The 27,538-nt window shown below is 58.7% G+C and overlaps 12 protein-coding genes across 12 annotated transcripts; all 12 read left to right on the top strand.

Annotated features, from left to right (window-relative positions):
* Positions 1-514: 514 nt before the first annotated feature.
* Positions 515-1,384, top strand: LINJ_33_0120 (hypothetical protein; the record flags this gene model as incomplete). The annotated part of the gene is made up of 1 exon (XM_001468059.1): positions 515-1,384. One exon carries the CDS (start codon positions 515-517, stop codon positions 1,382-1,384), a length of 870 nt encoding a protein of 289 aa, XP_001468096.1.
* Positions 1,385-2,038: 654 nt separating this feature from the next.
* On the top strand, positions 2,039-3,097 carry LINJ_33_0110 (conserved hypothetical protein; the record flags this gene model as incomplete). The annotated part of the gene is made up of 1 exon (XM_001468058.1): positions 2,039-3,097. One exon carries the CDS (start codon positions 2,039-2,041, stop codon positions 3,095-3,097), a length of 1,059 nt encoding a protein of 352 aa, XP_001468095.1.
* Positions 3,098-5,756: 2,659 nt separating this feature from the next.
* Positions 5,757-6,749, top strand: LINJ_33_0100 (conserved hypothetical protein; the record flags this gene model as incomplete). Its single annotated transcript, XM_001468057.1, has 1 exon — positions 5,757-6,749. One exon carries the CDS (start codon positions 5,757-5,759, stop codon positions 6,747-6,749), a length of 993 nt encoding a protein of 330 aa, XP_001468094.1.
* Positions 6,750-7,954: 1,205 nt separating this feature from the next.
* Positions 7,955-9,805, top strand: LINJ_33_0090 (conserved hypothetical protein; the record flags this gene model as incomplete). Its single annotated transcript, XM_001468056.1, has 1 exon — positions 7,955-9,805. One exon carries the CDS (start codon positions 7,955-7,957, stop codon positions 9,803-9,805), a length of 1,851 nt encoding a protein of 616 aa, XP_001468093.1.
* Positions 9,806-10,362: 557 nt separating this feature from the next.
* On the top strand, positions 10,363-10,890 carry LINJ_33_0080 (conserved hypothetical protein; the record flags this gene model as incomplete). Its single annotated transcript, XM_003392679.1, has 1 exon — positions 10,363-10,890. The coding sequence occupies one exon, from the start codon at positions 10,363-10,365 to the stop codon at positions 10,888-10,890; it is 528 nt and encodes a 175-aa protein (XP_003392727.1).
* An 821-nt stretch (positions 10,891-11,711) lies between these two features.
* LINJ_33_0070 (conserved hypothetical protein) lies at positions 11,712-13,799 on the top strand (the record flags this gene model as incomplete). Its single annotated transcript, XM_001468055.1, has 1 exon — positions 11,712-13,799. One exon carries the CDS (start codon positions 11,712-11,714, stop codon positions 13,797-13,799), a length of 2,088 nt encoding a protein of 695 aa, XP_001468092.1.
* Positions 13,800-14,460: 661 nt separating this feature from the next.
* LINJ_33_0060 (conserved hypothetical protein) lies at positions 14,461-15,771 on the top strand (the record flags this gene model as incomplete). Its single annotated transcript, XM_001468054.1, has 1 exon — positions 14,461-15,771. One exon carries the CDS (start codon positions 14,461-14,463, stop codon positions 15,769-15,771), a length of 1,311 nt encoding a protein of 436 aa, XP_001468091.1.
* Positions 15,772-16,356: 585 nt separating this feature from the next.
* LINJ_33_0050 (conserved hypothetical protein) lies at positions 16,357-17,055 on the top strand (the record flags this gene model as incomplete). The annotated part of the gene is made up of 1 exon (XM_001468053.1): positions 16,357-17,055. The coding sequence occupies one exon, from the start codon at positions 16,357-16,359 to the stop codon at positions 17,053-17,055; it is 699 nt and encodes a 232-aa protein (XP_001468090.1).
* A 728-nt stretch (positions 17,056-17,783) lies between these two features.
* Positions 17,784-19,346, top strand: LINJ_33_0040 (conserved hypothetical protein; the record flags this gene model as incomplete). Its single annotated transcript, XM_001468052.1, has 1 exon — positions 17,784-19,346. One exon carries the CDS (start codon positions 17,784-17,786, stop codon positions 19,344-19,346), a length of 1,563 nt encoding a protein of 520 aa, XP_001468089.1.
* A 1,147-nt stretch (positions 19,347-20,493) lies between these two features.
* On the top strand, positions 20,494-22,164 carry LINJ_33_0030 (conserved hypothetical protein; the record flags this gene model as incomplete). The annotated part of the gene is made up of 1 exon (XM_001468051.1): positions 20,494-22,164. One exon carries the CDS (start codon positions 20,494-20,496, stop codon positions 22,162-22,164), a length of 1,671 nt encoding a protein of 556 aa, XP_001468088.1.
* Positions 22,165-22,757: 593 nt separating this feature from the next.
* LINJ_33_0020 (conserved hypothetical protein) lies at positions 22,758-23,087 on the top strand (the record flags this gene model as incomplete). The annotated part of the gene is made up of 1 exon (XM_001468050.1): positions 22,758-23,087. One exon carries the CDS (start codon positions 22,758-22,760, stop codon positions 23,085-23,087), a length of 330 nt encoding a protein of 109 aa, XP_001468087.1.
* A 535-nt stretch (positions 23,088-23,622) lies between these two features.
* On the top strand, positions 23,623-26,091 carry LINJ_33_0010 (conserved hypothetical protein; the record flags this gene model as incomplete). The annotated part of the gene is made up of 1 exon (XM_001468049.1): positions 23,623-26,091. One exon carries the CDS (start codon positions 23,623-23,625, stop codon positions 26,089-26,091), a length of 2,469 nt encoding a protein of 822 aa, XP_001468086.1.
* Positions 26,092-27,538: the final 1,447 nt, after the last annotated feature.

The raw sequence follows: 27,538 nt of genomic DNA, 5'->3' as shown, positions 1-27,538 counted from the left end.
TCTTTCGCAGATGCCGATTATCCGACTTCCGAGCGCCCCATTCTCCCCTTCTTTTCTCTCGCACTCACAGCGACGTGTCCGCCTCCGTACTCGATGCGCATCGCAAGAGGTCAAATCCGTCCTTGGCGCCAACACGCCGCCCCTTGTGTCTCGTCCATGAATCTGCGCCTCTCATGCTTGCGCACCTGCGCGCTGCGCTCGCCACTGCCCGCCACTTCGCTTTCTTCGTTTTTTTTTTTTCAAAGCACTTCCCTCTTTTCAGTCGGTGCCGTGCGAAGCAGCGGCACTCACTTTCGCTGTCGCCTGTCTTCACGCCTCATGGCGCCATCGGTGGTGAGGGAAAGTCGTTGTTTGTTGCTTTAGAGGAAACAGCGGCTGCGTTCACAGTGGTGGTCGCGCGTTTCCCTTCCCCCACGTAGAATGCAAAACGCACATCCGAAGAGCACGGGGGCGTTGCTGCTACAGGAGAGGCATGCCTTCCACAGCAGCGAATGTTCGCTTCAACGCGAGCCGCATGCGTGAGCACCTTCTCGGCGACACCAGTGAAAGTGGTAGGAGTGAGAGCTCGCATTCTCCCTCACTGGAGGCGACGCTGCCGCCGCCCCATCTCGTGCGCGACCCGTGCTATCGCGTGTGTCTGGTCTGGCGGCCTGTGGAGGAGCCGCCGCTGCCCCGATGCATCCACACAGCGAGTCAGGCTCTTGAAGGAGATGCGGAGGCAACGGGCTACAGAGATGAGCCTTTAGCATGTGCGGAAGCGCGCAGAGACGCTAGCACCAGCACGGCCGCGACTGCTTTGCAGCTGAGGAGCCCGCCGGTAAAGGCACAGTCCCCACGCAAGACGATCCGGGCTCGCGAATCGCCGCCGCGCGGTCAACTTCTTCGCCGCGGCAAAGGTGGAATCGATGACGTGCTGAGGAATGCCCGTGAGGCACAGCGTCTCTTCTACACTCTGCAAGAGCACCGACTCGAGGCGGAGTATCGCCGTTCGCAGGGCAGCCTCCGGCAAGAGCTGGATCAGCAGCGGCAGTACAAGCGCATGGTTCAGCTGGCCGAGTATCAGGCGGAGCTTGTGAACATATTCGGTCACACCATGCAAGACGCCGTTGCAGATTCCTTCTTCGACGACGGAGGTGACTCTGTCCTTGCAGCTCTGCAAAGAAAGAGGGGCGAGGCCCCGAGCACACGTAGCGCTTTTTATTCGGCGATGCACCGGGGCCACTGCTCAGTAGCAGGGTCGCTCGGCGTTGGGGCGCGCCGAGGCAGCGCAGAGAGAGCTTTACCGCCGGCTGCCTCCACTCGCGAAAGCAGCGTTGCACAAGAACGGCACGCGTTTCAGCGGGCGCTCGAGGAAGTGCGAGGCGGGCGACGGTGCGCCTACTAACGGCTCTTCTCTGTGCTCGCTTTCGTCTTTCTCTGTTCGTCCGTGCAGCGGCGACACTGGGCGAGCGGCGGTGAAGATATACTCTGCTGGGGGTGCGGTTTTGCACGCGTGCGTGCCTGTCTGCCTTTTCCGTACCGTACAGTACGCGTTTAGAAGTCGTTGCTCGCTGTGGCACTCACTCATCTTTCTTCGGCTGCCCCTTCTCCCTTTTCACGGTGCGCCGCTTGCTGTTTTACATGGGGAGAAGTCTGATACGTCCAGGGAGCAAGGGACGGTGGTGGTGGTGCGCCTAGAGAAAAGTGTATTCCGTCATCCTCATCTGTCGTACATCTTCTCCCTGCTGATCTCCGCCACCGCCCAAGGGTTCGGCGCCCCGCTCGATGTTGGGTACAAAGGCGTGGCAAAGGCCTCTATGCAGCCAAGCGGCACCTTCTGTGCGTCTCGGGGCGACCCTTTGACGGGCATCATGCTGGTGTAATTTCTCTTGTACGTGTACCCATCCCTCCTCGTCCTTGTCCCCTTTTACCGTTGCCGAAGCTAACAAGTGTCGGAAACAGCCAAGAGGCTGTGCGACTCGTCCCTCCTGCGCCCGCGCATTGCCTTTCTCCTTTTACTATCCGGCTCTTCAACCACTAGGTCTCTGCCATTACGGACATGATGGAGGTTCGGTCCAAGACAGCCGTGAACACGCGCGCCAGCTTGGCTTCCCGGTTGCCCAAGATGCATGAGGAGGCGCCAGCGACGAGCGCCTCGCTCCATCGAAAAATCGAAACAACCTACGACGCGGCCTACGCTGCGCGTCCGGCAAGTCGTCTTACCAATGCCCATAGTGCTCACGCCGCCACGGAGTGCGCTGTGGCGGCGGACGGTGCCGCTCTCGCAAGCGGAGAGCAGACCTACATCCTGCACCACCATCCCACCTCCGCTTGGGAGTCAGCGTCCCACGCTGCCGCGCGCAACCTGCAGGCGGAGCGCCCGCTTGACTTTTACGCATCGGCTCGCAAAATCGAACGGGAGGACGATGACCGGCGCGGCGGTCTGGTGGGCCGCATGCAACGTTCGCTCGACATCCGTACCAAGCGCGCTGAGGATGCTAGACTGCGCCCACCCAGTCCCACCTACCACCCGATTGAGCCGCGATCGATGCCAGCCGCAATGGCACAGGAGAAATTTGGTGTGAAGAGCAACTACTTGGACATTGTAGAGTGCACCCAGCTGAGGCCGGAAACGGAGGAGCAGATCGCCTACGACACCGCCCCTCTGACGAGGCTTCCAGGCGAGACACTCTCACAGGAGCTGAAGGTGCAGAGTAAGGTCATCACACAAATGGGCACCTCAAACGAGTTGTTCCGCGGCACTCCCAAACACCTGGCGGACACGTCGGTTAGCTACATGGGGCACGTCCCAGTAGCACAGCACAACGTGTCCTGCATCCACCACGGCGACGACACACGCCGGTTGTTTGCCAAGTCCACCATGACCATGTCAGAGCATGGCGGAGGCATCGACATTGCTGTCATCGGCTCTAACTTGGTCACTCGCCACCGTGGCGGTAAAAATGCCAGGGCACCTCGCGCACTTGAACCGAAGACGACCGACGCCATCAATCAGACGGTGGAGGGGCGCATGTTGCAGCAGACTCTCTACGGAACGCTCGAGCGCGAGCGGCGCATGAACATCCGCGACGACATGCAAGGCCACCGCTACTTCTAGCCGGCACAGTGACGTGCCAAACGACCATGTACAGTGCTCCGTTTCCCTCACCCTTGCACTTAGCCACCTTCACTAACAGTGTAAACGGTGCCCGTGCTATGTTATCATCACGACAGGGATCCTGAGAAAACGATGTGTTTATGCGCACACGGGCTTCCTCGTTCTTGCGATGCTGGCTTGATCTCGCCGTTTATGATTTCGCTCTTCCCTTCCATGTTTTTCGCTTTTCTGTTTGGGTCATGTGGAGAGTTCATTTCTGTGCTGCATTTTTCTTTGGCATGTGCGTGTACGTTTCTCAGTGCTACTTCGACACTTCCATCCCTTTGCCGGAGGCGGCCATGTGTGCGCCATCGACGCTGTACCGTTACGAAAAACCGCGATCTGCCTCTCCCTCATGATGCCGGTCACCTCTTCGTGGTGCCGGGATGCACTATCCACTCCGTGGAGACACGAAGATGCGACACACCCGGCACTTGCGAAGGGTGGCGCAGCTTTGGTGTTGGCGGACACGTTGGGGCTGTCGCTTTGCCGAACAAGTGCGGATGCAGAGGAGGGTGGCGCGCCCTTGCCGCCACAGTCTCATGCCAATGCCCTGCCTGTCGCGGCACACGCGGGCAAGCGATGCAGACCTCCCCCTTTTCGGTGATGTCGGCGGGAAAGGAAGCCGAGGCCAGCGGTCTCTCCAGACAAGAAGGTTGCCCTGCAGCAGGCCCGCGTATGGGGAAACGCGAGCGCTGTGTGCACGTGCTGCCCGCCGCAGCGGGCATGGTGTATCACATCCAGGCACGGCATCCAGGGGCGAGAATAGCGTGGGCGATAAGCGAAAAAGGCGCGCAGGGGATGCACACGGATCAGCGCCGCAGTGCATGTGTGCGACGCATGCGCCATCTCGTACGCCCGACCGGGTGGGCTGGTGCGGCGGTGGCGGCGGAAGCATGGCGAGGGCGCCCCGAGCCACGCCATGGAGTCATCGGGAGTCCACTGTGGAGGGTCTCCACCCGGCCTTGTGCCGGGGCTTGAAGCGAGTCAGGGAGAAGCACGGCAGACATGCTGGCAGAGTGCAGGGTCTCCGAGGGCCCTGGCCTGCGGCCGGCCGACTTCCTCCCTGAGCTCATCCGGCATGACCCTAGACCACCCCCTGTTACCCGCACGCCGCACACCACCGGCTCCGCCCTCGAGCAGGACGCTGGGTGCGGCTCGCCTTGATCATGGCCGTGCCGTCCAGGCAGGTGGGCCTGGAGCCGCTCGCGCCGCGCGCACGGGGAGTATGGAGCGGAGGAAGGACACGAGGCGCCCGCTAGACGCACGCCCGGATGCGACGGCAGAGGCCCCGCCCTAGACGGCGAGGATTTCGCTGTGGTGCAGCAGAGGCCGGCGAGCTGTGCCTGCATGCGCGTATTCGTTGACTTGTTCCGGGTGTGGAATGGACACGCTGAAAAAGCAAAAGCCTCCTGTTGTTTTTTTTTTGTTATGTCTGTGCGCTTTTTCCTTTTCATGTATTCGAGTCGCGCCTGCGCGAATCGCGACCCCAACTCCTGTCTTTATTCGACCACGTCTTTGCACCGATGCATCATTGATCCCTTAGCGGCTCCATTCGAAGAGAAAAAGAAAGGCAAACGGTGGCTGCGCTCATGGCCGTGTAGCCGGAAGTGTATGATGCAACGGCTCTCCAGACAACCTCTTTTCTGCCTGTGCAGCGCGGACTCTTCGCGCGACCCTTTTGTTGTAACATGTGTGGAAGTGGAGTTGCGTACGCTCTGGCATTTTCCCAGGGCCGGTTGCGTGGTGCGTGCTACTCGTTCTGGTTCTGGAACTGGTTTACTCAACGTCACTCTCGTTTTACCGTGGCGACGTGCATCGGAGTCTTAGGCATGCGAGCGCGTGCTGAGTTGTCGACGCATGTGCACGCAGAGAGACGGGCCGTGGTGCCCTGACACGCTTCAGCCTCTGCTTCTTTTTACCTCCCTGCCCGGCTCCAGTATTGTGCTCTCTGCTTTCTCTCTCTCGATCTTTCCACTTTCAACTCTCTTGTTTCGCATTGCTGACGCCAAGTCGTAGCAGCACGCTTCGGGAGAGCGCCTCCTCACCTCCAGAGGGGGTTTATGGTATTTGCAAAGCAAGCTCCTCTCTCTTTACTCCTTGAAGGGGTGGTCTCGAATCCGCTTTCCAAGCACAAGCTCACATGTAGAGCAGCGAGCATTTCAGCCTCTTGCCACAATTCTCCCCTTCCCCTGTTTGTGCACGACGGCTTCTCCCCTTCCCTCCGCTCATACACACATGCACCGCCGGTGTGTGGGGGACGACGTGAGTTGCTTGAAGGGGTCTTTTTTCTCTGGCGCTTATATTTTTTTTTCAGGAATACTCAGGGTTCAACGCTGAGGCTCACCTTTTTTTGGCTGGCTTCTTTAGTCACTCCCTCTCTCCTGCCCATTCGGGCAGCATTGTTTTCGTCTTGTGCGCCCTCTCAAGCCTTCCTGACCTTACAGTGATACTCGGAGGAACAACACCCCTCAGCGACTTTTCAAAGACCCCTCCTTCTCGTGTGTTTCTCGCTTCCTTTTTGTTTGGCCGTTGCGCCTTTCTGTGCACTCGGGATAACAGCGTTTGCCCAATGCCGCTGCTTGTCGCGAAACTGTTCGTAGCGTGCTGGGTCACGCTGATGAGCTCCGTTGGGGTGTGGCTTCCTATTTTCTTGGTGCGCCGCGGGCGTGATGAGCGGTCCACCGCCTTGCTGGAAGCTGTGGCACGTGGGCGACGGCCGCACACGACGGCGTCGTTTGCTACGACGAAGCTGTGGCTGTCGCTTGCCAACTTTGTTTCTGCCGGCATGCTGCTGACGATAGCGTTACTTCACTTTTTTCCAGAGTCGTTGGAGGTGGAGTCGGGTGCCAGCCCCGATTCGGTGGCGCTGTGTAGCTGGATGCTTTTTGGCGTCCTGATCCCTGCCGTTCTCGAGCGATCTATAAAAGTTCGTGGAGGCCACAGCCATGGTGCGACGTTGGACATGGACGAGGAGCACGCGCACGGCAGCGGAACTGGTAACTCTGTTTCGACGTCGAAGCTTCTCATTATATTGATGTGCTTCCATGGCATGACGGAAGGCCTCTTGCTCGGCTTTGAAAACAGTGTTGCTGCCTTGCTCAGCGCGACGGTGCCGCTTTCAGGGCACAAGTTCTGCGACGGACTCGTAATTGGTGTCTCAGTGGCGAAAGAGATGCACTCTGAGGTGGAGGAAGATGCCATGAGCGACGAGGCTGACGTGGAGGTGTGCATCAAGGCCAACCGCTCCTCGAATCGGTTCTGGCGGCAGCTAATTCAGGGCCCGGTCGGCGTGTGGCTTCTCCTTACGCCAATGACGGTGATTTGCGTTGCCATGTGTGCCGCATTGTTGAACGGCGCAACACCAGCGGTGACGAGCGCTGGTTTCGACGCCGCGGCGCCGGCTGCGCTGCCGGTACCTTCGACGGCCGCCACAACCTCATCGGTTTCGATTTTGGCGGCAGTGCAGGCGATAGGAAGCGGTTCGTTTGTGTATATTGGCCTTACTATCTTATCTGGCGAGGAGCTGAAGGGCATGGCTGCCAACGCAGCGCTGCTCGCCGGTGTCGGGCTTACTTCTGCCCTGTTTTACATAACCCGTGGGTACCACTAGGAAACCATGCTGGTCGTGTCTTGCATCCTTGCACCCCGTCATCTGCTCGCCAAGCCCTCTGTCGGGTAACTGCTCCGATTTCCATTGCTTTAGCTCTTGCGGCGGTGTGTTAACCGTGACGTACCTTGAAAAAAGTACAAGTAGGTCTCCTTGTGTGCCACCACGCTCCCCGCACCTCCAGTGCACACGCGCCGTGCTTCCGGCGACAGCGACGGGCACGGCTCACTCAGGTCACACCGCTTTGCCGCGACGTAAAGGGGTGTGCGATCGTGCCTACGACGCGGCACTGGGTTGCAGAGCATGACTCATGCAAGAGCACTGATCAGTGAGCATCGCCGGCGTGGATGGGTTGTGCCTTAGTCGTTCCTCTGCAGTTGTTCTCCTGACCCTTCCTTTTACCTTGGCCATCACCTCATCTTTTCCAGTGCCCTTTCTGTTAGGCGCCCTCACCGTTATTATGATCCGGAGAAGTCGGCCGACAAACGAGGATTGATGTCTCGTGCGCATTCGAGTGCTTCCATCGACAGAAAAGGGGAAGAAAGAGTGCCCGCGACGTCCCTTTTGTGAGTTCTAAGAACTCGTGCCGCGTGCAAGTGCATCGGTGAGCCTGTGGAAGAGCTGATTATCGTCTCTTCGTCAGCTCGTGCGCTGCGAGACACGTCGGCGTCTTCAGGCAACGGCAAAAGGCGCGCGCGCGTGCTCGAGGCGTGTAGCGCACACCATGCGTCGTCCCCTAACAAGTGCTCCCTGCGTATTACTTTGCTGTGGCTAGCAATTGCTTCGTCAGTATGCACCTACCATCGCTGATGGGGCTGTTATTCCACTTGAAGGTACCATCCGCTCAGAAGGGTGCGAACGGCCTGCGTCGTTGGGGACGACAGGCTGACGTGCGCACTGCTTCGGCCACCTTCGTGTTTTGCAGCGAACTATCCGTTAGCTCGTGTGCTACCATCCCCTGTAGACATGGGTCATGCCCCGTCACAGAGAAAGCCGCTTGCCTGCGCGGCTCTCTCTCTGCCACTGCTCAGAGGAGCAGAAGCATCACATGTCTGGCTGGACGGAGCAGCTTTCCTTCGCTGGCGGTTGTGTCCAGTGCCCGTTGCATGACCTCATCCTCAGACGAGAATGGCACTTGCACGTCAGCGCTTCGGCGGGAGTGGTACCGACGCCAACTGGACGCGCAGACTCTGTGCCCGGTGGATGTGATGCCGCTGGCACAGCGGAAGGAGTGGCGTCCGAGGCCGACGGTGCCGATGGAGCATGGCAGCACTCTCAGCACAGGCTGCCGACCTGCCGCCATTGCGGACGTGTTTTTCAGCTGCTGCGCGTCGCCTCTCTGCCAGGAGTCAGCGCTGCTTTCTATCTTCAAGCAGCTCAGTGCCGATCAACAGTGCGATATTCTCTGTATGGTTCTGACGAGTGCAACATCTTTTTCAAAGCCGCAGCTTGCCAGCTTTGTGGAGGAGGCCCTCCGCAACGATTCGTTTTCGCCGGTGCATTGGGTGCGTCTTGCCACAAGTCTATCAGGAATCAGTCATGTGCCATTGCTGCCTTGGGTGCGTATCACAGAGCGTGTGCTGTGTTCCTCCGCAGCCCCCTTCTCGTCTCGCGATGACGCCTGCATGTTCATTGCGCGCGTGCTGGGCTGCATGGAGGATCAGGGCGTTCCGGGGGGCACGATCGCGCAATGCCTTGAGAAGTGCGGTCTTTTCTATGAAGCGTGCGCGTACGCTTCATCGCCGTCAAACTTTGTCCCACCACCGACGCGGCTGGTGCCGGACGGAGGGTGGGGGTACGGTGACGTAATACACTGTATGTGCGCGCTGCCTGAGCCACCAATGCAGTGGTTTTCTGCAACACGCAGCGGCATGCCTCCTGCTCTGCGTCGCTACTCGACGCTTGTGTTGCTACGATCGGTTGTGCAGAAATGGGGTGTGACGGACAACGGCCACAACGACCGCTGGAGGAGTTTTGCTGAAGCGTACATGACGACGCTGGAGGCGGCCAGCGCCGTGCACTTCCTTTTCGGTGAAGGAAACTTTGTCACTGCGCGCCTCCTTCTGCCTCACTGTCACACTCAGCAACAAATCGCCACGCTGATCCGCTACACATGTCGCGTTGACATAGCCCTGGCCCTCGCGGGTTTGACGCGTTCCGCGGAGCTGCGCACGGCACACCGTAGTCTCGCGCACGTCCACCTAACGCACCGCAGGACGCGGCGAAATTTGCACTGGCTCTTCTGGGCGCAGGCGGAGCGCTCTAGTGCTGCGCTTTCGAGCTGTGACGTGCCAGACGGCACCGCAGTAGCGCTCTTTTCACCAACGCTCTCCTTCGGCATCCATGATCGCGGCGTGCTGCGCCGGTGCCTGCGTGAGGCCCTCCCCGCTGGTGCGCTTGCCAAGGGCGACCGCTCTCTCGCACAGCTGTTTTCCGCGATCCCCGTGTCTGCCGTCGAGCACGCTGTGAGTTTGCTGGGAACTGTGGAGAGCGACGCCCTCTCCTGGTGGGCGTCACTCTACACAAAGGCCGGCAACTTCGAAGGTGCATTCGCGGTACTGGAGGCGACGGCAGCACGTGGGTGTCTGCCACACATGGGTGTGCTTGTAATGCTACTTGAGGCAGTGCGTGACGATTGCCAGAACTTTCTGCGGGCCGTTACGCTACTGCGCTCTTCGTTCTCACAAGTGTCGGAAACTGTGCTACGTGCGTTTGTTGAACGGACAGCTGCGGGCATCACCCATACCACGCCCCTCGCGCTTTCCACGAGGCAAGCGATGCAGGCGTTCAGTACATTGGACCTGATGAGCGCGGCGCACCGTCCTGCTACTACGAATCCCGACACCACCACCGCCGATGAAGCGTCAAGCACAACAGCAGCCCTGCCCGCATTTGCTGAGGTGGCAGATAGTTTGAAGATACCAATACCGCTGCACGTTGGTGCGATAGAGGGCCTTATTGCAGCGAGCTTGAAGCTTGACTACGATGTTTCGTTGACAGTGGACGTGGTGTCTGCCAGTGGCGAGTGTTGTTGGTCGTGGACATCAACACCTGAGTGAGACAGCGACTCGTCGTAGGAGGCCTGCGCGCAGCTGAGCCTTACCGCAATCTATCAATCGTTCGCGTCGCTTTTTGTTTGTGCGCGTGCGTGCCTTCCGAGTGCCTGTCTGCTGGTGCGTGTCACGCACAGCTTCCTTGATGTTTGTTTCCGTAGTGAGGTGCATCTCAGCACTCCGCACCTTTCCCGCATTCGAAGGAGAACACCAAAAAAAGTCGACTGTCGGCCAGCATACATGCGAGAGCCCCACAAAATAAAACGTTTTTGTGTCTTCAGTGGAGACTGGTGGCTCGCGAAGCTCGCTCTGGGGACGTGCTCGACCCCGCACTCCCCTCTCTCCCACTGACATGCACAGTGAACTTTCTTTCAGCTGTATTGACACTTTTGGGTGCTCACCTGTCGCCTCTTTTTCTCGCTTCTCTTTTTGGTTTCTCTTTTTTTGCGCTTGGCAAGCCGATTGTGACGCGAAAACGTCGCTTATCGTCATTCCTCTCTAACGGCGTCTCCCAGCGAGGAGCAAGCTCGACGCGATTTGGCCGATTAATGCAGCAAGGAATAATGCGGCGCTCGTCCCTCTGCTTCGGCGGCTTCACGATGAAGTACAAGAGGGGCACAGGTCTCTGGGACGAGGACCATGTGAACGACTTTGATGCCAACAAGTACTTGTCCGCGCGGTCGACGATGCGGTGGTACTATGGGATGGAGCGGCTGCAGACGCGCAACAGCATCAATGCCCGGCGCGCCACACAGAGCTACAACAACAACATGGGCCTTCATCATAGCGGCCGTGGTGCCTTCGAGCGCGAGCTCGAGCGCCGCGGCATCCAGGTAGACAAGTATCCTCTGACGACAACCACCGGCGCTGCGCGGGTGGCGGAGATGGTGCTGCTGCGGCGCCAAGAACTCGAGGCGCACGCAAAGAAAGCTATGGATTCTCAGCGGCAGGCGCGGCGTCGCGACGCCCCGTCTGAGTGGTACGACGAAACTGATGGACCACTAAATCCACGGTTCCTCCCGAGCATGCAGAACAGCTACACTCAGGTTATCACAGAGTTGCCTTGTTCCCCCGTTACTAGGGCGTCGTGAACTGCCTGGCGCGTGGTTCGTTTAGTGTCGGTGGGTGGTGAATGCGTGTCATTCGGAGGCCTATGATGATGCTTTATTCTCTTATTTTTCTCCTGTTGCCCTTTGCTGTCTAGGCGCCACGTGTTCTTTGAGGAAGAGCAGCAGTCCACTCCAGGGTGAAGCGCCGAAAGGGGACGCCGGCATGGAGAGACGCGCGCATGCCGCTGTGGCGTGGCATTGCGCCTGCATTTGTGCGTCACCTAAAATGGAAAAACCACGAGCGTAACATGAGACGCAGGCATTTCAGAGTGGTGTAGCAGTGCCGCTCTTCCACCACACACACACACACACACGCACACGCACACATACGTCAGCGCGTGTGCATTTGCTTGGAAGAGATTGCATCGTTGGTGGTGGTAGTGAAGGAGGAAGAGCAAAAAAGTGAGTCGTGGTCTTCCTCATTCCTCTTTCTCTCCGGCGTGCCCTGGTAGCTCTTCCAGCGGACGGAGAGGCCCACTGGCCCGTCGTACCGGCGCGTTACGTGCCGTTCGCGGCCCACTCTGCCCTTAACCATTATCTTGTGTGATGACCGCACTGTCGAGTGTTCAAGGCATAATGCATAGAGCCTCCTGTGTGTTCACCTCGTCATTGGCGTGTCTCTGTGGCTACCACGACCAATTGTTGAACCTCGCACTCTCACTAGCGCACAAACGGCAGCGATTGGATCGCTTCCTGTGTTTTAAGCGCTCTTTCCGCCTCATCTTTTTTCTGGCCTCTCTCTTTTTCTGTCCGCTCCTCCCTCATCTTCACAGAAAGCTGTCTGAAAGGGCATTGACATCACCATGTCGGTCGCTCTTCCCTACGATGTACTGTTTTGCACCAGCGAGGATCCGCATCATCCTGTATCAGAGCTGGGCGGATGCAACGGTGAGGTAAAGCCTGGATCGCCGATACCGGCTGGCTGGCAGAGCGCGCGCCACGGCAAGACGCCACAAACTTTAGTCATTCGCTTTCAGGGTAACGTGTGGTTGCAGCAGCTTCGCATTCTCTCTCATGAGGCAAAGATCGCGACGAAAGTGGAGGTGCGCGTTGCGAAGCTCTCCGAAGGCGACGACTGGGACAACCCACCGTCGTTCCGCAACGTGCGGTTTGTCAAGCTTGGCTCCGTGGACTTCAACAGCAACGAACAGTCGCACTTCAAGTCGAAGGAACGCAAAACGGTCCACCTCAAAACAGAGGCCTATTTCCTCAAGCTACTCTTTGACCGCCCTTTCATCAACGCCTACAACACAGGGCATCAGGTCGGAATCTACTCTCTGGAGTGCAGCGGGTACCTGATCGAGCCGATCGCATTCCACGCCGATCGGCTGCCTGGAGTCGAGACACCGCCCCGGCGCCGCAACTCGGCTGCGCCGCCGACAAAGCAGGCAGCGACGAAGCGGCAGTCATCTGGCACGCCACCGGCCTTGGTCTCGCTCGACGGCCCGCGCGCGAAAAGCGCGTCGAATGCGAACGAGGGTGGTGGCAAGTCCATGCCCCTCGCCTCTTTGACGTCCCCGCAACAGGCTCGCTTGTCCTACGGCGGCGGGGCGCCCTCTCACGCCGTGCCGAGCGGGATCTTCCGCTCTGTCCGTATCCTTGAGTTTGAGGACTTCTTTCTGCGTCGCTCCGAGGAGCTGGTTTCACTCAAGGCGGAGGCGGTGGCGATCGAGGACTATCACGTCGCCGCCGAGTGCCGGGACAAGCTGGCGCTGTTGAATAGCCGGGCCAGGGAGGTCTACGAACTTGAGCAAGACAAGGTGCAGGCCATAATTGACGAGCATTTCGACACCGCGCAGAAGTTGAAGATTCGCATGAACACGCTGGTTGAGCAGCTGTTCGAAGAGACCTCTCTGCCTTCTCCGGCAGCGGCGCCACCCTCTGCCCGAAGTGGCGAGTGGGTCTCCGGTGTCGCGAGCCACCTCCGGTATAATGTCAGCCTTCCCTCCACGCCTGTCTCCATGGCTGGCACGCCGCACGCCGATGAAGCTGTCGAGAATGTGAAGTCTCCCGCACCTGACGCGATCGAGGCGAACGAACAGGAAGCACAGGTAATCAACGTGGACACGCTAGAGCCGCGCGAAAAGGCCGTCGCACACGCGATTCTCTCCTGCGCTGGGAGCGAAGAGGTCGCCTCCGTGGCACTCGCGAATCCTGGCTTCGACATCCAGTTTCTTATTGCCGCCGTCGGCAGCTTCACAGTGGCGTGCTTGTTTTCGCGAAGCTTCAAGTTGCGGGAGGCCGCCTTGATTGTGCTGACCGAGAAGATGGATATGCTGCCGTCTCCTGCGCAGGCTGTCGAGGATGCACTACTTCGCTTTCTAGACCTCAACGCGTACGGCCTTCAGGACTCGATCCCGAATGTGGTGTTCGCGGCGTGCACTTTTGTTCGCATGTGTCTCGACGACACATCCAAGTGCATCGGCGGTGTTCTCTCGCCTCTCGTTGCCCTCCTCCCGCGCCTCCTCACGCGATGCAGCGACAACCTTCAGCGCATCCGCGATGAGGCGCTCACGACCCTGACACTGTACGTGAAGACCGCCGCCATCCCGTCCAGCTCTATCCTGTCAGCTGCGTTGATGGAGCCAACAGACAAGGAGAGGCGAAATCTGCCATTCAGCAATGCGAGGGCGCAGCTCGCGCGCTTGAGTTTGTTTCAGCTGCTTGTGGAAAACGGTCGCCTACACGTGGACAGCGCCGGCTTCCATTCCGAGCAGGTGCTCCACAAACTACTTCTCCCCACGGTGAACCACCCCAACCCCGAGGTGCGCGATTTGGCGGTTTCGATTCTCGGAAAGCTCGTTGGCGGTCGTCAGCTCGCTGTACGGGACAAAGACCTTGCCAAGATCACTCACGCCGGTATTCGCGAGACCATCGCCAGCAAGCGCTGAGTGACGCTGCGTATAGAAGGGGCAGGGGCTCGTGTGGAGTGTGCTCCACTTTTTACTTTAGGCTCGATACTGCGCGTAGCCGCAGCAGTGTGCGTTTGTATACACTTACACGTCCAACGGACAGCTGTGTGCGGGAGGCACCTATGTACAATACCATCAGCACAGCAGCGAATCATGCGACCTGGTTTCACCACCTTTCACTCTCAGCTGTCGCCGCTCGACGCCTTTGCCGGGTAAACGGACACAGGGCGATTTGTTGTATTGCGCTGCGTTCAGCCTCCACATGTGCACACGAGACAGAACGAGTATCTTCTGCCCTGGGAGACTGCCCCGATGTCTTGCTGTGCATCTGTCTTGCTCCTTGCCACTCTGCATTACGTGTGCTGGACGTTGAGCTTACCGCGTCGCCGTGCTCTCGTCTGCTCCGGATCGCTCCTTCGCACTTGCGTTCACCACCCCGCGCGTCGTGACCGACACTCTCACACATCCCATTTTTGCTTGCCTCTCGCACTCCTGTCTTGGCACTGTGCCACCCGCAGCGCAGCGTACAGCTCTGTTGGCTGTTTCTGGTTACCCTTTCCACATTCACTGCGCAGAGTTGTACACGCGCGCGAACCTGTGCCCATAACTCTCTTCCTGTCTGCGGTGCGTATCAGACAGCATGCCTTACCACCTTCCGATCCGCGAGGGCCTCGTCGAGGACCTTGAGGAGGCCGAGGAGGCCTTCATCGATCTCGAGGACCCCGGCATTGAGATTCTGGACGAGGCTGCCGTGCCCGAGGAGGACGGCGACGATGCCTCTGATATCGTCGATAATCATGCCGAGATGGATGTGCAAAACAGAGATAACGAGGAGGAGTGTGGGGGTCTGCATCTGGGTGCCGAGGTGGAGGATCTCAACGCGGCCCCCGACCATGAGCCGGAGCACGACGACGCTTTCGCAACGTTCGTGGCGCCGGCGAAAAAGCCTCTTCATGCCATCGCAGTGCACCCACAGAATGAGCGCATCTTTGCTGTGGGCGGGGAAGGGGAGGAGGTGTACGTCTTGGAGATGGACAACGCTGGCAAGGAGCCGGTGCTCAAGGCCGCTCTCACGGGGCACACCGACACGGTTAGTCTTCTCTCCTTTTCCCCGAACGGGCAGTGGCTGGCCAGTGGCAGTCTCGATTCCAGCGTCGCTATATGGTCGACAGAGACATGGGAGCGCAAGCACACACTGTGCGATCTCTACGGCGAGATCATGACGCTCTTGTGGCACCCCTCCAGTCTCATCCTCGCCGCCGGCGCCGACGACGCGCAAGCCGCGATGTGGAACACTGTCAAGGGCACTCTCGTCATGTACTTTGTTGGCCACCGCGGCGCTGTTACCTGCACTGCCTGGTCACCAGACGTCAAGAAGCTGGTGACGGGCAGCAGCGACGGCACCGTTGCCGTTTTCAACCCCAAAACCGGGGATCAAGAGCTTTGCATATCGAAGGATCTCAGCCCCGACAGTGCTGGCATCACAGCGCTGCAATTTGTGAACGACGACCAGTGCGTAGTGGGCTGCGAAGATGGCACGTTGCATGTGATCTCCTTACGAAGTGGCAAGGTAGTGACGCACTTCGAGGACCTGCACGAGCAGGCCATCGAGTCGCTGGCCATCAACGAGAGCTCTCTGCTCCTCTTGACGGCCAGCTGTGACTGCCGCGTCATTGTGTGGAACGTCGCCGACTTCTCTGCTCGTGCGACATGGGAGGTGGGCGAAAGCGTCATTCCCGCTTTGTGGTCTCACTCGCACCTGATCGCCGCCGGGTGCAGTGACGGCAAGATCCGCGTATGGGACGGACGGTCCTCGGCGCAGGAGCCGCTAGCGTTGCTCATGGGCCACCGTCGCATGGTCCTCAGTCTTGTGACCACCTCGACCGTCCTCGCGAGCACAAGCGACGACGGCACCGCCAAATTCTACCGCTTCGCAGAGACTTTTTGGTAATGTTCCAGGGGAAAGATCACTGCCGGCCTCGGATCGCGGCCAAGGTCCGCCCCCTTTCCAGACGTTTAAGCTAACCTATCTCGTGTGCCTGTTTGTCCGTGTTGGCTTTCCGTAGGGGAGCGCACGCAGCCCCTCCTCCCCCCTCCCCCCCAAAAAGTGTATGTCTGAAGTCTGAACAGAGGGATAACACGTTTGTTTCAACGCGCAATACATGATGCCGTCTAAAGCGCTTGAACGGAAGCGAGTTATTCGCAGGACGGGCGTGAGCCGCGCTTTAGTGGTTGCTCAGCACCCTCTTCCTCCCTCTCCATCCTCCGCCTGCCCTGTGGAAACACCGACAACCGCCTTTGTTGTTGTTTGCTTTTTTTTGTGGCACTCCCTGTATGGACTGCTGGTTTGGTGTGAGACTGCGCGTGCGTCTCTCACGCATCGCGTCGCTTTCTCTCCCTCCCTGCCTCCTAGTTTTCATTTACTGCGCCACTTTTCTGTCCTTCTCGTCTCCTTGTCATTTCTTCCTTCTGCATGCGACGCGTGCACGAAGCAGCTGACGCGTTGCCTACTATCGTACTTCGCCTGCAGGACGGCATGGATGAATTCAGGCCAGATGACACAACTCAAATTGAGGAAGGGAGCGAATCGAATGCAGCCCTGCTGCAGCTTCAGGACGCGCTTGTGAGCGCGCTAACGGCATCTGGGGCACTTGGAAAGATACGGGCTCAACTGCGCGCCACTGCCCTGGCGTTGATTCGCGGTGACGATGAGCTTCAAAACGCCGCTGTTGGTCCTTTCATACGACCGCTGACACTCACCACCCATGCCAAGGTATGCCTGCTGCTGCTCCACGACTTTCTTCAGCACTACCATCTCCAGCAGACTGCTGGTGTGCTTGACGTGGAGAGCAGTCTGCATCTTCTTTTCAATGAGCGCTCCGCCCTTCTCGGTGATCTGGCACGATTGCCGGGCGACGGGTCCCTGCTGGAGCGACTAGTTCAGCTGTACGAGCCGACGAGACAGATCCCGGGCGTCGGCTCATCGAATGCCACTGCCGTGACAACTGCGTCGCAGGCCACGGTCAGCATCCCGGCGGCAAAGCCACCGGCTTCTCCCGTCGCTTCCTCGTCTAGCTCGGCCTCACAGGAACAGACCGTTGCCGTGGCACAACCGCAAGATGCGGATGTGCAGTACGAACTGGACAGGTACGAGGACTCCATTCCCTTTTCCGACGCTGAAGGCACGATGGATGGATACGCCCACTGCGAAGAAGTGGAGCGTCTCACGCAGTAACTAGAGAGCTCCTTCTCTTTCCTTGACCGGCACATCGTGTATGCTGTTGCTCTTGTCTGTGCCCGCGTGTAGCCGCAGTGCAGTGGACGTGGAAGTGAGTTTTGTGTGTGTGCGTGGCGTTCCCTCTTTTTCCTCTGTCGCCTACTGCCGATTTTGTTTCGCTTTCTTATTTTCTTGCGCCGACGCCTGCGTACTTCTCGCTAACGAGTTCCCCAGGTGACTCACTGAATACAGAGAGCCGCAAGCTCTCGTCAAGGACAAAGTGCCACAACACGTGCGGAGAAGGGCAATACGGCGACAATGAGGACGCCTACAAGTGGCGAATAGATTGTTGCGAGAAAGAGGGGGAAGGGAGTTGAGGTGGTGATAGCCTGTACTGAATTGAGTGTTGCTACCCGCTGGAGCAAGCGAAAACACCCTTTTTTAAACAGATTAGTCAGGATAGGCAGCGAAGTATCGACTGGCAACAGCTCTGTCTCTCATTTGCATCCACTTTAGTCGCTTGAACCACACACGCACGCAAACACACGAGCACTCCTGTGCAATTCTCTGCGATTCAGTGAGGGTGTCCCGCAGTCTCTGCTGGCGGGTGTACCAACTTCCGCTCCTCCTCCCTCCCACTGCCTCTACCTTCCCTTTCTATTTCGCGTTGCTTGCGATGCGCGAGAGAATTGCCTGCTCCTGTAGGATTTCGCGCCGGTCTGCACCTCACCGACGCACACGACACCATGCGGCGAGGCCTCGTTCTGCGAGCTACCCGAGTGAACTCGACCGCGTACAGGTGTTTTCTGCAGGCACTTCGCCAGTGCGGCGTAGAGTACGCTCCTGCGTTGCCAGAAAAGACGCCCGGTAGCCTTTCTCATACGCCCGCCGCGCCTTTTTCGCCTCTCTTCACGACGCAGTTTGATGCGCACCAGCACCAGCTCACCACCTTGGGAGATGCTCTTGTCGATCGTTACCTGTCCGGCGCGGTGCTGAAGTACTGCTCCCGACGCGGCATCACGCTCACCACCAACGCTGCAAGCGAGCTTAACGCTGTCCTTCACAATCACTTCGCCTTGCGGCTTTTTGCCAAGGAGTTGCACTTCGACGCGATGGGGCTGACCCGCGAAGAGGCCGATTGCGAGTCGAGTGACCCGTCTGCTGCATCTCCTCTGCATTTCTTGGAGGCGGAAACGCCGCTGCTCAGGAGTCAGGACGTCGCGGGAACGTCGTACCAGGTGGCGCTGCTTCCTTGTGGGCAGAGTTCGCTTGGATGGAAGTTCTCGCACTTTGTCGGTGCTGTGCACCAGAGTTTGGGACTAGATGCGGCCACGCGCGTTCTGGATCACGTGTACCAGCTGGATGATGAGTCGAACGTGCCCAGGCAAGCCTCCAGGTTGCTGCTCCGCGCACTTGAGCACTTCCCGGCAATGAATCTGGCAGAGGCGATCCTAGCAGTGCAAGGTCTATCAGTGCACTACACCACTCGATCTCGCGTGTTGCCTGGCAACTCCGAGCAGTCCGCTGAGTACACGCGCGCAGCTCAAGCTCCGCCATCAGAGAGGCCACCACCAAACCATGGAGTTGCCGTTGGCAACAGCCGCGAAGGCGATGCTGATGGGCTTGCTCTTGTTGCAGGATTTAGTCCAACTGGCACCAAGGCGCGAGATATTACTCTCGAGTCCCTTACTGGAGGTTCGCCGTTGCCCAGCAGTCTGGCCAGTGGCCCTGGCCTGATGGATGCTGTGGATGTGTGGCGACGCCGCACACAAGAACTCGTAGCTCGACAGCTTGAACCTGCGCCCGAGGCGGCTGCGGCGCCGGCATCTTCCACAGCAGCGACGGACGGTTGGCTGTCTGCGCAGGAGCGGGTTGCCTACCAACGCGGACCAGCCTTTGCCGGCTGGGTGGACGTTGCCTCGACCCCGTCCTTCGCCGACATCTACGGGACTTCCCAGCCAGAGGACGGCCACATTGTGCGCCGCACAAAATTCAAAAAGCAGGTGCGCGACCCCCGATTTTACGACAAGATGTCCGACGCGCGGAATGGCGTGCCTTTCGACACAAATGGGGAGCCTCTGACGGAGTACCTCGACCGTTTTGCTAAACCTCATCAGAGGATCTTCGAGGTGACAATGCAGTCCGGCGCCGCAGGCGAGCTGAAGCTCATCGGCCGCGCCATTTCTACGCGCTACACCACTGCCCGGGAAAGCGCATGCCGGTCGTTCATCGGCGGCGTGCTCCACGACATGCTGACTCTCGCTGGCGCCACCGATGCGGCCGCCGCCGCCACTGGGCCGGCTGCGTGATCACAGCCGCAACAGTTCTCTCTCTATAAGAGCGTTGTGTTTCCCGCTATTGCACTTTTTCTGGACCGTATGCAGGAGCACGCACAAGCGCAGATGGAGGGTTGTGAATGCTATGGTCCCATTCACTGGCATTGCGAAGACTTTGGAAAAAAAAGCATGTGCCCATTCGCTGCCACACAGCATGAGCCAAGCTCCGCTCGGCCCCCGGCGTGCCACAGGCCCCATCGCCTGGCGCGAAGCAGCCCGAGACACGCACGCATGCAAGCAATGCCCCGACCCAGCCACCTCAGCACGGCCTCCGTCTCGAGCTGCGCCCACCCCTCCCCGCTCCGCGGGTCGCCTCATAGCCGCTCCCCCATCATGCCGGTCGCCACCCCGGGTGCACCACCATCACCACCCCCCCCCCGTCCCTACACCTCGGCGTGACGCCCAGGCTGCCCCAACCAGTAGGCAGTGCGAGGGGCGCGTGAGATGCACTCGAGCCATGCTGGCACCTCGGCCCGTCGCATGGGTGGCGCAAGCGTGCTCTCTGTCGCCGGTCGCTCCGACGCATCCCCGTCCAGGACCTGACCACCGACATCCGCAGTGATACGTCGCACCCACCTGCCTAGGCGGCAGGCGCTTCACCCTGTCATCACCAGCGGTGGGCTCGGCATTTCGCAGGCACAGGAAGGGAAGGCTGCTTGGCTTCCCCGCCCCCCCACTCCCTCCCCCGCGCCGACAGAGCGAGTAGGGGTGTACTGAGCACCGAGATACCACGCACTGAGGTGTCCTACATCAATTGTTTGTGCGTAAAGAGTAAAGAAAAAGAATTTATTTTTTTCTTTCGCTGGCTGTTGTTGGGTATGACGCGTTTGCTACATAACAGGGCTCGTGCGGGTATGCCGCATATAGGGATGCGAGTCCGCTTTAGTTTTAGCACGTGTTGTCGCAGGGCGGCGAACGTAGACTGCCGGTGCTCTCTTCCTGGTTCGCTGCGGTGAATTCCTTTGCTTCCTCGCCCACCCATCTCTTTCTCTGCGTCTTCCACTTGTTGTGCTCCGGTGTTGCCCTTGGGGGTTTCGTGTTTTGTCCTATGGTCCGTTTTTGTTGCGTTTTTCGTGTCTTTGACAGATACAGACCTGAAGGCGGGGCTTTCTCTTCTTGAATGTTATGGTGCAAGGACACGTTTGAAGAGCAGTTTGACCCCAGCGAGTGTCGGCTTTTTCCCGTTCAACAACAGCTGTTTGATTTTGTGGACAAGGCCGGGGGCGGCTGCCATGGCGGATCCTCGAGGGCACCGCATTGGCTCTGCTTCTCCATCGAGTTCCCGCCAGCAAGCGAGGTATCACGCCTCCTGTCTCGTCATGCGCCCACCAACTTATTCCAGCGGCGGCAAGAGCCCCCCAACGTCCTCGCCGCCCAGCGGAAGCGAGTGCGCGAGGACTTCTCCCTCCTCTACGGTGCTACACCACTGTCGCAGCAGAGTCGCATGTTTCTTGCCTCCACACTCGACGGTGTGCGGTCCATCTTGTCACGAATTGATTCCCGCCAGCTGCACCTATACGAGATTATTCGCGAGGGAGGTCCGTGTCATCTCTACCTGGACGTGGAGAGAGAGACTAATCATACGGCACTGCAGCATGTTATCGCGGTCGACGACGACTCGACGTCATCCTCTGTGGAGGAAACCGACTCGCTCGTGCAGGTGGAGGAGGACGTCAGCGGCATCCGACGCATCGCCTTTCAATGTTGCCAGAGCCGGTATCAGGAACTGCGTCGGCTCGCGGCGCGTGAGCCGACTGACGTATGTGGATTAGACTGTCATATCGAGCCGGATAATCGTAACACGTGCGACGTGTTGCTCAGCGCACTGGACTCCTTTGTGCGCGATCGGCACCCCTCGTGGGTTCCTCCACGACTCGAAGTCGAGGGACCAGGAAGCGTCTTTGCAGATGTCTGGGTGCTGGAGTCTCTGCCTCTCTCTGGCGCGGCGACAAAATTCTCACAACACTACATTCTCAAGCTGCACGGCCGCATGTTCGAGTCCACAAACTCTGTGAAGGTGTTTGTGCGCGACTTTGTGGCGCACGTGAGCGAGCGAGCCGCGCACGATTCTCAACTGCACGGCGCCCTCTTCTTTCACAAGCCCCCTGCATGGTATCCGGTGTTTCGCGCGCTACCACCTGATTATCCCCGTAACACCTTCCCCTACCTCCCGCGGCGTTGCGTGATTGACGAGGCTGTCTACTCCAAGAACCGAATGATGCGTTGCGTCGGTAGCTGTAAGCTGGGCAAGCAGAGTGTTTTGCTGCCGTATCGTCATTACGTTGCTGGCTCCTGTGTTGAACACTTTTCGAACTCTGCCGACACCGCGTCGATATCTTTGGATGTTTTTCTGAGCACCTTGATCGGACATCGTTTCGCAAAGGACGTTGCACCCGTTTCCCTCATCAAGCTCACGGAAGAGATTGATGCTCCCAAGAACACGCGAGCGTGTGCGCTGCCGGCGAGCCTGAGTGAGGGGACTGTCCCGGCAACGCTGCACACCGTCTCACTGAACGTCGACATCGCCCTGCTTACCTCAAGCTTGCAGAAGGCGTACTCGCAGGTTGCGAATCGCGCATGCACAGTGGCCCAGCCGCACAGTCTCCACGGCCGGTTTCTCAGCTTTTCTGTACGTGGAACGCGCTATTGCCAAAATATCGGCCGTGAGCACAAATCCAATAACGTCTACCTTGTGGTGGATACGGTGCGAATGACGTTTGTGCAAAAGTGCTTCGATCCGGACTGCGCCTCTTACCGATCACCACCCCACCTTCTTGGCGGCGCTCCGTAAACCACGCAGGGTCGGGCGGGCAGGTTATGTTTCTGTCCCTTTTCCCACTGCATGGCAGGCTTGCCGCTGCCACGCGGTGTGGACATCGCGTCGCCGCCCGTGCTCTCCTAGTTGATGGAATAGAGCAGAACAAATAGAAGAACGGTAATATATAAAAAAGAGCTGCATAGCTTGTTTTCTACCACAAGCAGGTGACGTGATACGAGATTGCACGCGTAGTTAGTGTCTCCGTGTGTCCAACGGATGCGCAGATACGCATGCAATCAATAAGGTCAGAGTGGGTGTAAGGGCGGCGGCGACAGACGCGGCGTCTTCCTCTGCTCTTTTTGCAGCTCATGCAATTACTCACTCTCTTCTTTGTCTCCGTCGTGTACTCACTGTACTACTCATCACCATCGTCTGACGTCTTTCTCTTGCGCTTACGTGCGTGTCATTTCTCGCGACTGAGATGCAGGACTCCATTTGCGACAAGGGTATAGATACCTCTTTATCTCGCCATCGAAAGCGGACGCTGTGCGCTGGTTTCTGTCGGCACCCGGTCCGGCGTCTGTGGCTGTCGGTCACCTGCTTTCGCACCTACAAATGCATACACAATGGGCGAGGTGTCGGCCACCGCAACAACCATCTCGGGCGACACCATCGTTCTCGACATTAGCGCTGAGAACGTCTACGGTTTCCAGCCCGGGCAGATTGTTCACTTCACGAAAAGCCTGCGGAATAGAAAGGTGGCCCTCATCCGCGGCATCAGCGAAGGGCTGCTCTGGTTTGCCGTGCTGCCGGATGTCGCCAGCGCAGCCAGTAAGCAGGCGCTGCACGCGCCTGTCAGTACTGTGAGCTGCCGCGGAAAGGAGGAACTCATTCGCCAGTACGGGTGGATGGTGGATGATACAAGCAACCCGTTTGCCGTGGCACCAGCACCGTAGAACAAGTGCGACAGCACAATATTTCACTGCTTGTGCTTGAGTTTGCCCGTATGCGTCCTCTACTCCACGTAACCACACTCTGGACTCCGTGCGCATGCTTCAGCTCTTCAATGGGCCCTCGGTACCACGCACAGTTGTCACGGACCTTTTTTTTTGCATGGGCGTGGGCGCAATATTTCCTTCACGAAAAAGAAAAACCTGTCGCCTCATTCTGCGCGACCTGTGGTATCCATCTTGTGCGTCGGGCTCCGCGGCTTTTTTTTTCCGGCCTTATCGCCCACTTGTATGGCCCCCGTTATGCTTCGCCATCCCCATTGCACTCTCTTTGCTTTCCTTTATTATCTCTCCTTGGACGCAGATGTGCAGGGCGCTCCGCACGTACGAGCCAGAGAGAGGGAAAAAAAAACACACGAAAACGTGCCACGGTGACACTCCTCGCCACCGGCTCGCTCGCACGAGTAGAGTGACCCTTTCTTTTTCCCCTTCTCGCTCTCGCGATTCCACTCTTCTTTGATCGACCTCTCTGCCTGCAGCGATGAGGCGCAGCACAGTGGCACGCTACTACTGGTCGCGGTATCGCATACCGTCGCAGATGCCAAAGTTCGACGGGCCGGCGCCCGTGGCAGCCCCACAAAACATGAATAGCACCAAGACCAACGAGTTCATCGACCCCATCGACGACAAATTTCCTGTTTCCATCCGCGGCAATTTAGTGCGGCCCGACGTCCCGGAGGATCAGTACGTCGATAGCTGGTACGTATGCACGTCCATGACGCACCACCTCGGCGACTTTCGGCCATGGAGTGCCAGCGCACCGGCCAACGCATACCGTTTTCGCCCTTACAACGAGTTCGATTCCAAAGGGCGCGACTATGTTGAGCAGCTGCGCAAATTTAGCCGCTACGCACCACAATCGTCGCGGGGAAAGGGCGCCAAGGGGTTTCCCTTCCGTGAGGCATTCTTGACAAAGATGAACACCGCCGAGACGGCCGTGGTAAACCCAACACGCGAAACGATCATGACTCGCGCCGTTGCCGAGCGTCTGCATCACGCCAAGGTGCTGAGTCCGCTCGAGGTGCAGCGGGATGTCGGTCGTCTAGAGGAGCCCCTGCCATGCGCGGGCAAGATTCCAGCTGAGCGCTCTACTTTCCCCTTTCGATGGAACACGGAGGACTGGTACGAGTACGAGGTGGCCAAGGCGCGCAACAAGCGCTTCGTTTTCGAGAACACGAACGATACCGGCATCAGTGCGTCGGAAGTGACGTATCGCATCGTGCTGGAGGGGTTCTGGGACCATCACGTGATGAAACTTGCCGACGACGTCGTGATGTTTCTCAAGGATGTGGGACGCCAGGTGGTGGAAGAAAAACTCAAGAGCGTGCGCGCGAGCCTTGAAAGCTTGTCGACCGGTGGCGCCGTTGACCCGGAGCTGGTGGCGGCTTTTAATGCTTCGTTGAAGGGGCCCTTTGGCGGCCCTGACCGCTACGATGCAGAGGAGGTGGCGCACTTTTTGCGCACCGAGTTGGTCCGGCTGGAGGAGCAGTGTGTGAGCCTCATCAACCGCGCCAATGTTCCCATTCCGGGTACGTCGAACATCTACGATGCCAATGTGTCGTGGCCGCACGTGGAGAAGATGGAGCCGTGGACCCGGATGGCCGAGTTCTGGACGTCTTCCTCGGACACTTCCTTCACCGAGCTGGAGATGTCCACGGCGCACTATGAATTTCGCAAGTACTTCCGTGTCGTGGTGGTGAAAATGCCGTTTCAGAGCACCGAGTTCGAGCAGCGGATCTACGGCATCCGTCACTGGTTGCACCGCCAGACAAGCTGCGAGTTTCACACAACGTACAAACGCAACGTCGTGCACGACAGCGCCGTCTTTCCAACCGAGCACGACCCGGAGACGAAGCCGTCGCACGAGCACCACCGACTCTTCTCCTTTGCACTCGACTGGCAGAGCGCGCCAGTGGATTATCTGAGCGTCGAACTGGCCCGAGAGGGCGATAGCTGGGCATCGCTCGCCAAGCGACTCGGGTGCTCCGAGTTGGAGCTGAGGGCTGCCAATGACACGATGGAGGAGGTGGCTGCGGGCGTTGCAGTGAGCGTCCCTGGAAGTGCGACGCGGCGCTTGACCAGCTTCAGCACCACGCCGTCGGTCCTGCCACTGCAGCAAGGCGACGGCAAGCCGGCCATCACGTCTTGGCGGAGGGCGGCGGAGGTGCTCGGCTGCTCCGTCGAGGAGCTGCAGCAGGCAAACGGCGCGGCCGCTCTCACCTACATTTCCGCGGCAGAGTCCGGCGACGGCGCTTTCGATCCGGCAGTGAAGGAGTTGGTTGTGCCACACACGGCCACGGCCGCCTTGACAGAGTCCTCGTTTGCGGCATTCGAACCTACGTTTGACGGCGACACCTGGACGTCCATCGCCGATCGCCTGGGCTGCAGTGAGGGGGACCTGCGTGCCTGCAACAGCGTTGATGGTTCAGTTGCGGATCTGTCGTCGCTCGCGGCTGTGAGCGTGCCGGCGAGCGCGACGCGTCCGCGGCGTATCATACATCCTCAGCTTCGGCCTCAGGCCGCAACGGACGCCTTGCTGGCGCGAACGCTGGGTGAGCAGGCGGTCAGCGCCATCGGCGACATTCCCAGCCTTCCGGCAAATGCGCACAAGTTCCCGCATGAGTATTACACCCCAACCTCGCGCTTCCCCGCGACGCCGCAGCAGTCGCCTGCAAGCGACAACTGGATCGCCTACACCGCCAAATACCTGGACAAGCAGCTAGCGCTCCAAGACGAGCCGGCTCCGGTGTACAATGTCAACAAGTTGTGGCCGATGCAGCAGGTGCCCGGTAAGGTTGATCAGACCCCGTTCGAGGAGGATCAGACGTGGCTCATGCACCCGATCCCCGTGCAGCAGATGCAGCAGCATCACCCGGAGAAGGACCTGCAGGACCTTCCCTTTGTGAATCACGAGCAGTTCCCCCGATCGCTGGAGTGGACAGCACCGTAAGGAAGTGGCTGGGGGTGGGTGCGCGAGCATGCAGTTGCCCGTAGGCTCTTCGCCGTTGTTTTTGTTCTCTCCGTGTGCGAATGCGTGAGTGGGGCTCGTGTAACGATGGTTGTGTTGAAACTGAAACCGAATGCCAGAGGCCGCGGTGCTGTCACCACCGCACATCTCGCTTGCCCCGTATGGGGAACCCCGCCCGGAGCACCTTTCTTACACGGCGCGCTCCACGACATGTTTTCGTGGAGGATCCACTCCGTCACCGTTGCTGTCTTTCTTACCTTCTCCCTCACTTCTCTCCCTCTCTCTCTACGAGCGTCTTTGTTCGTGTTCGGTGCGTTTCGCACACTGCACGAAAAGCCACTGCATCATGGACAGCGCTCGTGCACTTGAAGAGAGGCGCACTGCGCTTCTTTTTGTGGACACACAGACCACCATAACTGACGGGCATGTGCTGCATCAACTCATCGACTTTGCGGACTCTCTCGGCCTCGTCCTGCCCATCTGGATGTCGTACAACCTGTCGCTGAAAAGCGGACTTTGTCTTCGTCGCGGAACGGCGCCGGTAAACGTCTGGCACAGATTCTGCGGCAAATCGTTTTTTGCTGCGCATGCAGCACAGATCTTCCATATAATTGACCGGAGCGAGCTGCGTAACGCTGATCCGAGTGCCGTGTGCGACTTTATACTGGAGCAAGTGAGTGCACCCATGCTTAAGTGGGTGGTTGCATGCCCTTCTATGTCGCCACGATTCCTTTCAACCCTGATGCAGAGGGACAAGCACTTACTGTGGGTTCCCACCGAGCTGCGCTCCAGAGTTCCGGTCCACACAAATCTGCACGTTACCTTTCCACCTTTTGCGACCTTTGTGCACGTGGAGCAACTAAGGCCGGACGAAAAACTCGCACGGCTCATGAGCATGCTCTACTCAAAGCCACGGTGCCCTTGACTGCTCTTCTCTTTTCCTCTTCCGTATGCAAGGGCGATGCTCCCTGCCTGCATGTGCGGCTCCTGCTATGTGTGTGTGCCTTTAAAAAAATCTCTCGTTCTTCTTCACGTTTCTTCAGATACCGCGTATGATCCAAAGTACTGAGCAAAAGAACCGACGTGCGTGACAAGGGTAGTAGACCACATGGAGGTGTGTTGGGGGACATGGGTGCACCCATTGCGTACAGTCGCTTCCGTTGACTAGCACCCCGGTCATCTCACGATCCTGTCCGCTAGACCACTTTAAGAGTAATGCCAGTGACTTGAGAACGAGCCACGTTTAGACAGCAGAGGTAACCACGCGCGACGTCTTTTGCTCTCTGAGTTGCACACATCATGACGCTTACTGCCACGCCCACATTTGTGGTTGGCGTATCTCTTTACCCTCTACTCCTTTCAAAACTTCATATCGGTGCACAGTTGCTTACAGCTCCGTTCCCCGGCACATGGCATGTGGTTCTCTGCA

This window comes from Leishmania infantum, chromosome 33 (assembly GCF_000002875.2).
Source record: "Leishmania infantum JPCM5 genome chromosome 33".
Lineage (NCBI taxonomy): Eukaryota > Euglenozoa > Kinetoplastea > Trypanosomatida > Trypanosomatidae > Leishmania > Leishmania infantum.
The sequence above is the reverse complement of the archived record's forward strand: the minus strand, read 5'-3'. Positions and strand labels throughout refer to the sequence as shown.